We start from the raw sequence: 12,883 nt of genomic DNA, 5'->3' as shown, positions 1-12,883 counted from the left end.
AAAAAAAAAAAAAAAAAAACTACAAAAGTAGTAAAATAACTAAACTTAACAATGAACACCAAAAGTCTTATATTTAACTAAAACTCTGAAAGACATGAAAGACTTGAACAAAGAAAAGATCTCTTATTCCTGAAAAAGAAAGCAACAAAGGCAGATGGGTCCTACCAAATATTTAAAGATATATGAAGTTCAACAAGTAAAACAGTGTGGTATTAAAATTAGAATTATGGAAACAACCTAGTAAAATGGAATGGACAATCCAGAAATATACCAGGTAATGTCAAAAGTTAAGCATAGGATAACACATCAGTTAATGTCCAAGGTTAAGCACTGGAACAAGACAGGTTATTTAAATTGTGGAGAGACGACTGGTTAATAGCTTAGAAAGGACAAACTTAAAACAATGCAGACTACACACAAGGATAAACTCCACACACAATAACTTAGAAGTGGAACAAGAATATAAGTGTAAAAAGTGAAATCTACAACTGCCAGAAGAAAATATGGATGAATTTCTCTTTAACCTGAGGAAAAGGTTTTCTTTCTATTAAGGAAAAGCTTTAAAAGAAAACAAGTTTTTTTTTTTTTTTTGAAAACAAGTTTTTAATTGTAATTCAAAACCCTGATATGATTTTTTTTTTAAAGGGGAACATAAAATTGACTGCACGTGGAGGGGTAACTTTTATATGGCCAAAAAATATATATATATATACACAAAGAGAAATACTACATATTTCAATAATAAGGGCTAAAACATAATAAAGAACTCTTCAGAGTTGAGAGCATAAGATCAAAACCCATTTTAAGATTTGTTTTATTTATTTGTGCATTCAAGAATTGGGGTATGGAGGGTGCGGGAAGATGGTGGTACATGAAAGATTCACCAGAGACAGCATGGCGAGCAGAACAGGTATACTAACTGAAATAACACTGCTCAAGAGAGCAGCAGGAGAAACAGGAAATGTCTGCTGTGCAATGTGATTTAACTCCCTGGACAGGGATCAAACTCATGCAGCAGTGGCTACTGATAGCTTCATAACGCTAAAACTTAACCCCTTGTGCCACCAGGGAAACTCCAAAACCCATTTTAAAAATGGGTCCAAAAATGGACATTTCATACATATACCACATAAAAACAAAGGATTAAACAAATGAAAATAACTATATTTATAATACAATTGTAATGAAAATTGCAATGCAATATAATTTCTCACCTATTAGATTAGCAAAACTGAAAAAGAGCAACTACTGCTGTCAAAGCTATGGAGAAATAGGCACTCATAATTACTGGAGTGAATACAAACTGATACAACCATTACGGACAATAATTTAGCTGTGTATGTGTTTATGTCTTGACACAGAAGTACTACTTCTCTTTATGTAATCCTGAAGATACACATTTAGAAAAATGATAATTAAGCAGAAAATAAAGGCACAGGTTATCCATGACTATCCTCCTGAAGATAGCAAAATACTGAAAACAAATACATAGAACAAAGATTGAATCAATTATGCAATACTATGTAGCTGTAAAAAAGGCTGAGAAAAATCCCTGAACTGATATGCAATGATTTCCAGGATATATAATCAAAAGAAACAAAGTGGAAAAGAGCCTGTAATATATGATCTTTTGTGTACAAAAGAAACTACACACACACACATCCTCATTTGTGAAAAAGAAAGCTAGAAAAATAAACCAGAACGTAACAAAATGAGCTATCCACAGGGAGTAAGTAGAAATAAGGCAGAGGAAATATGGAATGACACATGTATTTCTGATTCATGGAACCATGTGAGCATTTCACAGACTAAATAACAACAACCAAAAAAAACTGAAGTTTAAAAGAATGGGGGTAAGAGTCTAAAAAGGCATAAATACAAAAATAAGATGAATCAAATTTTATTTCAAATAAATAGCTCAACCATGCTAAAGGGAAAATTTTAATTAAAAAAAATAATATAATGATGGTAAGACATAGTAAAGCACTCTGGAGTCAAACAACTTGGATTTAAATACTCGTCCATATAGCCACTCTTATAATCTTGTTTTCTTACCCAAATAATAGTACCAATCTCACAGTATTAATGGTAAGCCTCAAATAAATTTACTTATGTAAACTGCTTAGAGATGGCTTAGGAAATAATAACAACTTGGTATTTGCTATCATCAACTAATCCAAGAAACATTAAATGTATGATTATTCAAAAGTCCTTGAAAAAAATCACAATTTCCTAGTTTGTGGCAGTAAGAGCTCAAGAAATATAGAACAGCAAAATTGATATGGCTGACTGGAATCACCTGGGGAGTTTCATAAAGGAAAATGTGGCATGGGCCTTTCTATTATGCTCACAATGAGAGTGATGAAGGGAAGCTGAATAAAAACATAAAGACAATAAAAGACCTATATATTTCGTAACAGTGATGTAGAAGGTTTGAAAAGCTGTGCATTTGTAGGTAAGGCAAGACAATGGAGGCTCCTGAAAGTACAATTGAATCTGGATGGCATTATAACCTAGACTATGAGGAACCGTCAATTTGCATGTAGCATAAACAACGTGAGTAAACTATTCGAATGTTGGTGTGTGGAAGGGAGTGAGGTGAAAGATCAGAGGCTTACCAGTGGTTAACCCAGTAATGATAAGGGTCTGACTATAATAGTGGTGATGAGAAAGGAAAAGGTAGAGATCAACAAGATACTGTGGGGTGAGAATGGGAAAGGTACACCACATTTAATAATGATTAAATATAAGGGAGGAGAGAATACAACAGTCTGAATGCCAAAGTAAGTGATAAAACTAGAAGAAAAAAGCAAAAAGGAATGGAAACTACTGGGAAACAATTCCACTGATCAATAGGAAAGAGTTCCACTGGCTTGTAAAAGTCCAGTCAAGGCTAGGTAAAAAGTCTAGTCAATGTGATAGTACCACATTCGGACATCAAAGTCCAGTGGGTATTTGGCAATATGGGACTAATATGATTGGAACAGAGATGAAAAATGGAGACAAAGACTTTAAAAATTAGTTTACAGAATGATAACATATCCATTAAGACTGTGTACTATCTCAGCACAGTGATCACTCTTATTTGTTTTTATATCTCTTAATGTTTACCATTGTGCCAATAACATGGCAGTCTCAATAAAATGTTTCAGAGGTGGGATGAGCAAAGAAGGGAACAGAGTTGATAACTTGTTGATGGTATCTGACTCCCAGGTCTCGATTCCACTACACCATAACATGAAAACGACCTTCTGAACATCCACTAACAGTATGTGCTAAAGTGAGGGTCTTACAAATGAAAACAAACTCAACTTCGGGGGTTATTTGCTTCCAACTGAAAAAAAATGAAAAAGACATAAAAGACAGCAAAGGTCAGTTGTCGAGAACAAATAGGATAGTCATAAATTATAGATTCTAAGGAAATTTTTCAAGAAAGCAAGCATATTCAACTGGGTCAAAAGATCACTGTGTACAAGCAGTCATTTCTCTGGTCTCCTACAGCAATGAAACACAAGAAAGATAGAGGTCATTTTGTAAAAGCATCAATTAAGAAAGTTTAATTTATCTGCCACACCATTTATATACATAAATTACACAGAGTGGCTGAAAAATAAATATTGCATTTCAGTAAATTTATCTCTACAAAACGCACAATGAAAATAAAATTGTTACAGTGGTTTTCAAATATTTGCACAATATATGAAACCTGACGGAAAAGAATACAGTAATTTATATATATTAATAGCAACAAAAAACATAAAATACCAAAGGTTTTACCTTAAATCTCTTGTCCTGCAATACTTTCTTGATGGCAACCAGTTCTCCTGAATCACAAAGTTTAGCTTGATATACCACACCAAATGACCCATTTCCAATTACTTTAGTGTCTGTATAGCTGACTTCTTGTGGCCTGTCTGGACCCTGCCCAGGAGTTGCCACCACTGTGGTCACCTTGCTGCCATCCTTATCTCCTAAAGGAAAGAAGGGATAAAATATTAATAACTATACAGAATTAAACAGAGAAAAGTATATATAATAACTCTATTCTTTATCACAAACTATTTGTAAATGCTCATCTTGCTTTATCACACAGAATTACTACAATTTGTTTTCAAGTAATCTGACAACCATTTGACTTAAGTCATTTGCTAAACAAGGCACCATGCTTTCTTTATATACGTGACTTCATTTAATGAAAGCCAAAACCTCATGTAGTAGATAATGCTGTTTCTTTATTACAGGTAATGGAATATTAATAAATATTTCCAAGATCAAAAAAAGATAGACCCAGTAGGTCTGAATCCTTATTTGACTAACTCCAAAGACTTCTTTCTTCAAGGCTTCTTTTATGTTACTTGAAAATAAAAAGGTACACCCAGAGCACACTGCCTTTAGGAAGATTATGTTTTGAGTGTTTCCATATCTTATCTCTCCTTAATAACAGAGTACCTCTCCAATGGGAGAAAAGGAACATGAGAAAGAATGCTAATTTGGGGACAACAAAAGTAAAACTTAAAAGAATGAGCCTCATTCACAAGTACCTACTGGCTCTGGGTCTCTGCTCACCCATGGCCTTCTACTTACACTTTTTACCTTCCCTCATCCCCTGTAGGAATCCAAAGACTCATCAATTCAAGCTCAAAAGCTTCCCCCCAACTAATCTCAATTCGCAATCACTGTTTTCTTAATTCTTATACTACATTAAACCATGTAATACTATATGTCAAGCACTTAATTTTAAAGAATTTTACACTGTTCTAAGTGATTCCAAAATGCAGAAGGTAACTATAACCATTGTGATGTAGCAATTATGACTCATGTTTTTTCTGTGTCCTACAACTCTAAAACTAATTATCAGTACAGTATAGTCCTTAGGCTCACTTTCTAACCTGTACTTTTTCTTCTGCTATTCTTCCATTTTATCAATCCTATTTTTAAAATGTTCTAGATTCATACTAAGAAAAAATAATATACTTACCTCTGGCTAACAAGTTAAGATTAGCGTATTCATTTGTACCTTACATATAAAAAGATCAAAAATATAACTGATATTCAATGATTGGGTACTTTTTCACCTATCAAATATAAAATTGCCAGATAAATTAATACTCCAAAGTGTCATATTGTAGTATCTACAGACATTTAAGTTCATAGAAGTATTAATGTAGACAACAATAGGTAGTATCTGTGATTAAGGAACTCTCTTACCAGAAAGTTTTCATAAACAACAATACCACAAGTGATTCCTGCATTCTCATACTAACTCACAGCTCCTTATTCCTTCATTCAGCTATGGTTTTAATGAGAATGATATAGGTAAAGTTAGATTGTCTGAAATGATCCCTGCTATTTATTTTCTTTAGACAATTGAATTAGAAGAAAATGTATTTAATACATTGTACTTTTGATCTTTCTGTATCTCTTCATTTATTTTTAAAAAAGTAGTATATAATATATCATGGTCAGCTATTTTAGATATGTATGCATTTACTTCCAAGGTCAAAGACCCAAACACTTATGATGATTTTGTTAAATCTGAATTTAGAACAGCAAACTTCACATCTTGTCAATCTACCAATTTTTACAATATTACATACGCTTTAAGTGTAAACAACCCCCAAAAAAGGTTAACAGATAACAGTTCTCAAAGTTTTCAAATGTTCTCTTCACATTTCACTCCTAGTAAGATAAATTTTAAATGTATTTGCTAAAAACCTAGTTCTTAGGTTTTTAAAAGTTTAAAAGTTAGGTTTAAAAGTTCAGTTTGACACTTGAACCTAATCCAAATTGAAATCATAATGCTCCATTTCCAAAAAAACCCTTATTGCATTCAATTCTGACCATGTTACTCTTAACTTGCTTTGGGTTAACCATAAACCTTATTGTAAGTTATTTACTTTCTCATTTGTAATATAAAACTATCCTTACCTGAAATATAGTATTCCTAAAAACAAAGTCAGTCTTTTGAACTTAAACTATAAATGAAGAGACAGAGAAAGATTAAAAATTTAATGTATTAGATACATTTTCTTCTAATCTAATTGTCCTAATGAAAATAAAGAGCATGGGGTGATTTCAAACAATCTGACTTTCCCTAAAGCATTCCATCAAAACCATAGCAGAATGAATGAAGGAAAGAGGCACTGTGAGTTAGTAATTCTATAAAGCAAGTTGCTTGCAAGATATCACAGGTCTTATAAAAAAAAACTCATTAAATAAAGATAATTTAATAAAGAGTTTAAGAATGGTTATTGTTTTAACTGAAAACAAAAGCTGTTTGGGGATATAACCTAAAAGTATTCTAGTCTATTGCAAACTATATTTCATTAAAGATAGTAGCAATAGTCTACTTGCTCTGGAGTAAGAGAACTTAAGCAATAAAAGCTTTTGTAATGGCATTTTCCACTTGCCTTCTCAAGATGCATTTCTTATAACCTTCACATTTCAGAAAAATGGTTCTATGGGTTCAACAATCAGTTGTGAAAGTTATCCTCACAACTCTGGCATTAGCATCTCCTTCAACCTTAACTATTAAGCCTAAGAAATTCCACCCTAGAATCTCAATTTCTATTCAGAAAAAAACACAAATGAGATGATTCTGCTAAAATATCAGAAAAATAAGGAAATATTACAAGGTAAGTATATGCCATTGATGCTGTAAGTGAACAAGACCCACAAGGTCTCTTAATTTTAAACTGCAATTAGATATAGACATGTATTGTCCATTTGTTCTCTTGCACAGCTAGAGATAGTTCAGACCCTCCTTGGTGGTGCAGGGGGTTAAAGGGCAACACTGTGAAGCCATGGCTGCTTGGTACAACTTGGATCCTGCCCAGAAGGTGACCCACTGGCGCACAGAGCTCTCCTGTTTTGCCTGTTGCTCCCCTCAGCAGTGTACTTTGTCCATCTGCCTGTTCTGCTCCCCACTCTGTCTCTGGTGAATCCTCTCACTGACCCTGCACCTCTGGCCTGTACCTCAGTACTGTATGCATAAATAAATCTTTTTTTTTTTTGGGCATAAATAAATCTTTTAAAAAATAAATTAAAAAAAATAGTTCGTAACAATTCAGTGGAAATTATTCTTGTTCAAGCAGTTAAAGAAAGTGCTGAGAACTCTTACAAGATATACTCTATTACAATATCAAAACCCAAATATACTAGGAATAATGGCTGTCAGGCTTTCTACCACAAGTACCCTAGAAATCACTAAGTTCTTTAGACTGCTCCACCGGTGCAGTCAAATAGCAGAGCCATAAAGAATGACAAGATAATGCTGGGTATAACTTGGCTTGAACAGTAGTAACACATGGAAAAGTCAGCAGTCAATGTGCCAAGGAAAAGTATGTCACTATTTGGCATTGTAATCTGCTGACATAGCAATAAAATTAACAGCTATATAAAATTTAACTGTTGACAAAGAACTTTCCAATTCTTTGTTTCATCTACCTTAGTATAATTAATTGTATGTATGATATGTTGTGTTTACTGGATAAACAAAGTAAAACTAAGGGACACCAGCTTGTCCAATATCATGTTTTTAATGCAACAGAAATCTTTATTTGCCTTATGCTATACATCTCTGTTATATTTCACAAATTTGCTACGACTACTGAACAGTTAAGCCCAATTATTACTGTCTCCTCCCCAAACAATAAGTTTTTAAACTTATCCCAAAGCAAAGTCATATGAAAAAGAAAAATGCAAAACAAGTGATTCTGAGATGTTCAGCATTTCTTACTTGAAGCCAGGTAACTCTGAATTATATCAATAGGGAAGTAAGGATAGGCATAACTTCCAAGAAACCAAAATCTTCAAGAAAAGCTAGAAACTAAGGTTTCCAACAAGAATGCCCCTTAAAAAAAAATCACCACTTTGCCCAATGCTCAATTTCTCGGGATACAAGATATAGAGAATCTCACTCTAAATTATAATAAAACTGTTCTCCAAAATACACCACTATCTCTCAGTAATAGCATAGCAATGGGAACAGTTTGGCTCTTGGCCCTCTCTCTCGCCAGATGACTCCTGGGATACTCTACTACAATGAAAATTCACTCAGGTGGTATGAATTTCCTAGCATAATTAGAATATGGAATCAAATCTTCTATTCTTTTGACACAATATATAAATCTTAATTATATAATGAATGTATGAATCCTTATGAAGCAATGGAAAAATGGTGCATAACAGAACAACTACTTTCTATTGAAGACTGTTAAATATAGAAATCAATTTTCATAAAACTTAGGAATATCCCAAAATGATAGATGCCAGCTTAGTTCTCAACCTCTCAACATAATTTTCTATCTGTAAGCAACATATTGTGGATATATATTTTTAAAGTAGTTCCAAGTCATTCATCAAAGCAGTCCATCTTGTGGTGAACAAATGTTACATCAGACAACAGTTCATATATACAAAGGACAGAATGAGCATCCTAAACCCAAAAGACCACTTCAAGCATCTTTAAATAGTTAAAAGATACCTGGCACTAACATTCTAATTTTATATGAATGATAAATTTCAAATTGAACATACTTTGGCCACTTAATTTAATGATTCTTTTCCTAAGATTGTGAGCTAAAAGAAAACTGCCTTTTATTAAAAGGTTAGAGACATTAATAAGTCACACCAACATTACAAATTTAGCATATCACTAACAGTCCTTGTGAAATCTTCCCATAACCAAGACTAATGTCTTCATGCAGAAACAACAGAAAATAACTTAAATCTGCTCCAAAAAGAGGAGTCAGCATACCACCTGTGACAACAGGTAATACAAAGTGTTTTCAATAGTTTACATAATACTTCTAATACAGGGAAAATAGCATTGCCTATTCTTTATCAGGAAGAGAAGTAACAGCTAGTGTTTTGTAGAAGTTTAACAACAAAACAGTAAACACACTGTTGAAATATCTATACATCTCAAAAGCAAAAGAGCCTTATTTTCAGGCATGACTTGAGAGATTATGAGAAGGATAAACAATGACCACTATTATAACTTCAGGTTTTTAAATCAAATTCTACCCTAAGGAACTGGCTAAGGAATATCAAAGCAAGATGCTCTGCTGAAAATAAACGAAACAGTTTAGAAACATGAAAACAGCAATTAGTAAGCATAAGAAATAAAAAAGAACCAAGACTCACAAAACTCAAACAAATCCTAAAATAAACCTATTTGTTATATAATAGGGGCTCTATGAAATATGAAGTCTACCCAGAGTGGAAATACTATAATATCTAGAGGCAAAACTATGAAGAAAAAAGGGAAACCAACCCAGTAGTTGAATCAGTCAAATCAACTTGAATGATTAATAACATGATAAAGTTTTTGAACAATTTCTATGTAAACTTGATGTAATAAAATCTTTCTTGCAGGGTCTTTCCCTTTGATACCACTCATCTCCACATGATTCTACCTACAGGATTAGGAAAACAAAACAATAAAAGAATTACTAAATTTCCTTTGGGGTTAGGAAAAGTAAACAAAGAGAGGCAGGGAAAATAAAATTGACAGATGTCATAGATGGGCTGACTTTTGGGGCTATTTCCCTGTATATCATACTTTAGAAACTGAAAAACACATGGCAGGGGGTGGGGATGAATAGTAAGACTCCAATGTCCTATAAAGCACAATAAGACCAAATTTTTAATCATAGGAAGATACCATACCAATTGGATTAATAGGCATAAATTATAAAGAACTATAAAATTCCCTGTAAGAAAAAATAAGTCAGCTAAGTTTTTATCCTTAGAGAAAGGCATGATGGTGCTTTGAAGGTATACCAAGGTTTGAATCATACATTCTATAACAGTATCTGTAAAATGGATCTCCAACAGAGATGGCTGCTACTTCGAGGATGTCGTAATGGTGAAATTATATAAGGTAAGCAATTGTTTTTTTAATGTTTGTCACATAATAGCTACACAAAAAATTGTACTTTCTCTGAACTATGAATTATTGGTAATGGAAATAGACAAATATTTCTCTGTTTGGTCTGCTTTTTTTAAATCACAAAGTGCACGACATAGTGTTCTACGGTTACAAAGCCTCTCACTTTTCCTGAGCTCTTAAATTCAGATTATTATCTGAATCTTTTATAGTTTCCTAGTGCTTATTAGTATAGGGCTCAGCACAATGCTGATGCTTGAAGTAAGCCATGGAATATAAGAAACAAAACAAATGCTCAGATAAAAATCAAACTAATAACAGCCCTGTAATATAATTTTGGAATTGCAGCTACAAGATGCAGACAAAGAGGGAGGAAAACAAAACAGGGAGAGAAAACAACAGATTACAGTGGAAGATGATGAGTACCCTGGTGGTGAGCATAGTGTGGTATATGTATCAATATGTCAGGAGGTGTAATACATACATACAGTTCTGTAAAACAATGTTATCACAATAAAAATAAATAAAGCAAAATTAAAAAGCAGAAATATTGTTAGAACTTTGGAACTCACTACTTTATGCTAAACATTAGCAGTGTGTTTGCTTTTTCTTATGCTTGCCACTGATCAAATACAAATCCCTAGGCGTAAGGTATATAAAAAGTAGTAAAGCAGTAAAAACAGAAGTAAGGCTTCAAGCACTGCAATAAGAAGCAGTCGAAACAAATGTATTTATTTATAAGTAGGATAATTCATGCAGCCATGAATAAGCACTGGACAGGGCAAATCTCTGAGGACGTAAATTTCAACCAACCAACCAATCAGTATATTCCTTGAATACTATTTCATAGTTTGCAAGCAACACTCAACGGCAAACATAAAATCACCTTAGAGAGTCTTGAAAAATGAAGATTCTAGAATTTCACCCTAAGAAACTAAGGAGGTTTTCAGTGGGGCTCAGGAAAACTTTTTATTAAGCATTACCTTCATTATTCCTAATGAACCCCCAACTACCATACTTTGAAAACAAACCACAAAAACCACTTAATTACTGCAACCCCTTTCCTTGTGACATATTCATTATCGTTACCAACTGAGAGAAACTAAGGTAAGGTATGTGGATAATTTGCCCAGGATAACCCCTTCAATAGTCTAACCACAGGGTTCAGATCTGTTTCCATTTACTCTAAAACCTGTCTAGGACTACCTTACTCAAAACCATATCATAAAAAATCACACACAGAGGTTCGGATTCTGAAATCAACTTTCTATTCCCAGAAAAACTGAAAAATTCAAATATTTTACAGGTTTTAATACAAATATCTTGGATACTCAAGTTTTTATTTCTAACTATTTATATTCCTGTTGAACTAATTTTAACTGATTCACATTTATCTTGTCTTAAACCCCAAATTTTAATGTAAGTCAAACGAACCAAACACCAGTATGAGCAATACTAATTTTCAACAATATGAACCGAAATATTATTGTACTTATGAACCATGAACTGGAAACAAGCATATTTTCCTATTTTAATTCCAGTGAACCAAAAATAATCAAACCCAAAATGAATAAAAATTCCACCCAATCTTAAGCACTTACTTAAAATATTATCAAGATGTATTTTAGAAACAACTTTATTTCCCACGAAAGTCAAAACGGCGTGTAAGGTATGTATGAAGAGTTTCTGTTTCTAGTGACTTCATATCAGAATCTTTAAATCTTAAACATGTTATGTGCTTGATTTATGAACTGCCCAATTTGGGGTTGGGGAGAGTAGACAGATACTTAAATTTTCCTTAATAAGGAAGCTCATCATTTTTTAAAACAACATAAGATTATATATGCAAGTGATAAAAAGATTAAAGAAAACAATTACTTTTTAAAAATGCAATGGGGCCCTCCCTGGTGGCACAGCGGGTTACAGCATAGCACTAAGAAGCTAAAGCCTGACTCCAGCATGAGTTCCATCCCCACTCTGGAGGTGATCCACATGGCACAGCAGACCTCTCCTGACCCTCCCGCTGCTCCCTTCAGCAGTATACTTGTCAGTTGGCCTGTTCTGCTGCCCACTCTGTCTCTGGTGAATCCTCTCACTGCCCCTACACCTCTGGCCTGTACTCCAGTTCTGTATGCATAAATAAATAAATCTTTAAAAAAAAAAAAAAAAGCAATGATATAGGGAAGGGAAGAGGGAAGAGTATGGGGTGGGGAAGGGAAAGGGCAAGGAATAAAAAAAACTAAAAACAAAAAAACCAATGATATTGAGTCTGTGGTCACACTTTATCACAGCTTTAGGCATGAGCTCAGAAAAATGCCAAAAAATAATTCTTGCAAAGCTCTTCTATTTTATTATCACCTTTAATGAGCATAATATTAAAATCAAGATGCTAAAATTTTGCTTAATAAATTAGTTCTGGTTTTGGTCCTTTATTCATTCTCCTGATCCTCAATGTAGCCTTTTGATGACTCGAATACCTGATACTCAGTTTTACTTCTCCTTAATTGTGCACGTAAGCTGTAAGTTATGCACACCCTTAAATCCAAAGAGTTTTTTTCCATTGAGAATCACACAAATGTGTATACATTTTTTTTTAATAGGCTGTTAACCTAGTAATTTCTGTAAAATACAAGCAGTGGTAGAGAGAAAGGGCAGAATGGAGTTTGTTTTCTCCTAGATTTTTTACTCTAGATTGATCCTATATATTTTATACCACAACCCAACAATTTTAACATGAGGTTAAAATTATACTTATATACACAATGGAATATTACTCAATAATCAAAAAAGATCAACATATGCCTTTTGCATCAACATGGATGGAGCTGGAAGGGATCATGCTCATGCTTAGTGAAGTAAGTCAGAAAGAAAAGGAAAAATATCAGATGGTTTCACTCATAGCATGAGTATAAAGAACCAGGGGAGAGAATAATAATAATAATGAACAACTACATACCAGAGACATTTTACAGGGGTGAAGTGGGGAATGGG

At 33.4% G+C, this 12,883-nt stretch overlaps 1 protein-coding gene across 2 annotated transcripts in view; it reads right to left on the bottom strand.

Moving 5' to 3' along the window:
• The window catches only part of GSK3B (glycogen synthase kinase 3 beta), a 158,642-nt gene that overhangs the window by 104,058 nt on the left and 41,701 nt on the right, over positions 1 to 12,883 (bottom strand). For both annotated transcript variants that reach the window (XM_004675185.2, XM_004675186.2), the window contains exon 2: positions 3,778 to 3,971. In XM_004675185.2, coding sequence (XP_004675242.1) covers positions 3,778 to 3,971 — 194 coding nt within the window. The remainder of the gene's footprint in view (positions 1 to 3,777; positions 3,972 to 12,883) is intronic.

The sequence above is a fragment of the Condylura cristata genome, unplaced genomic scaffold (assembly GCF_000260355.1).
Source record: "Condylura cristata isolate star-nosed mole 26May11 unplaced genomic scaffold, ConCri1.0 scaffold00003, whole genome shotgun sequence".
In the NCBI taxonomy this organism is placed as follows: domain Eukaryota; kingdom Metazoa; phylum Chordata; class Mammalia; order Eulipotyphla; family Talpidae; genus Condylura; species Condylura cristata.
Note: the sequence above shows the minus strand (reverse complement) of the source record. Positions and strands in the feature narration are given on the sequence as shown.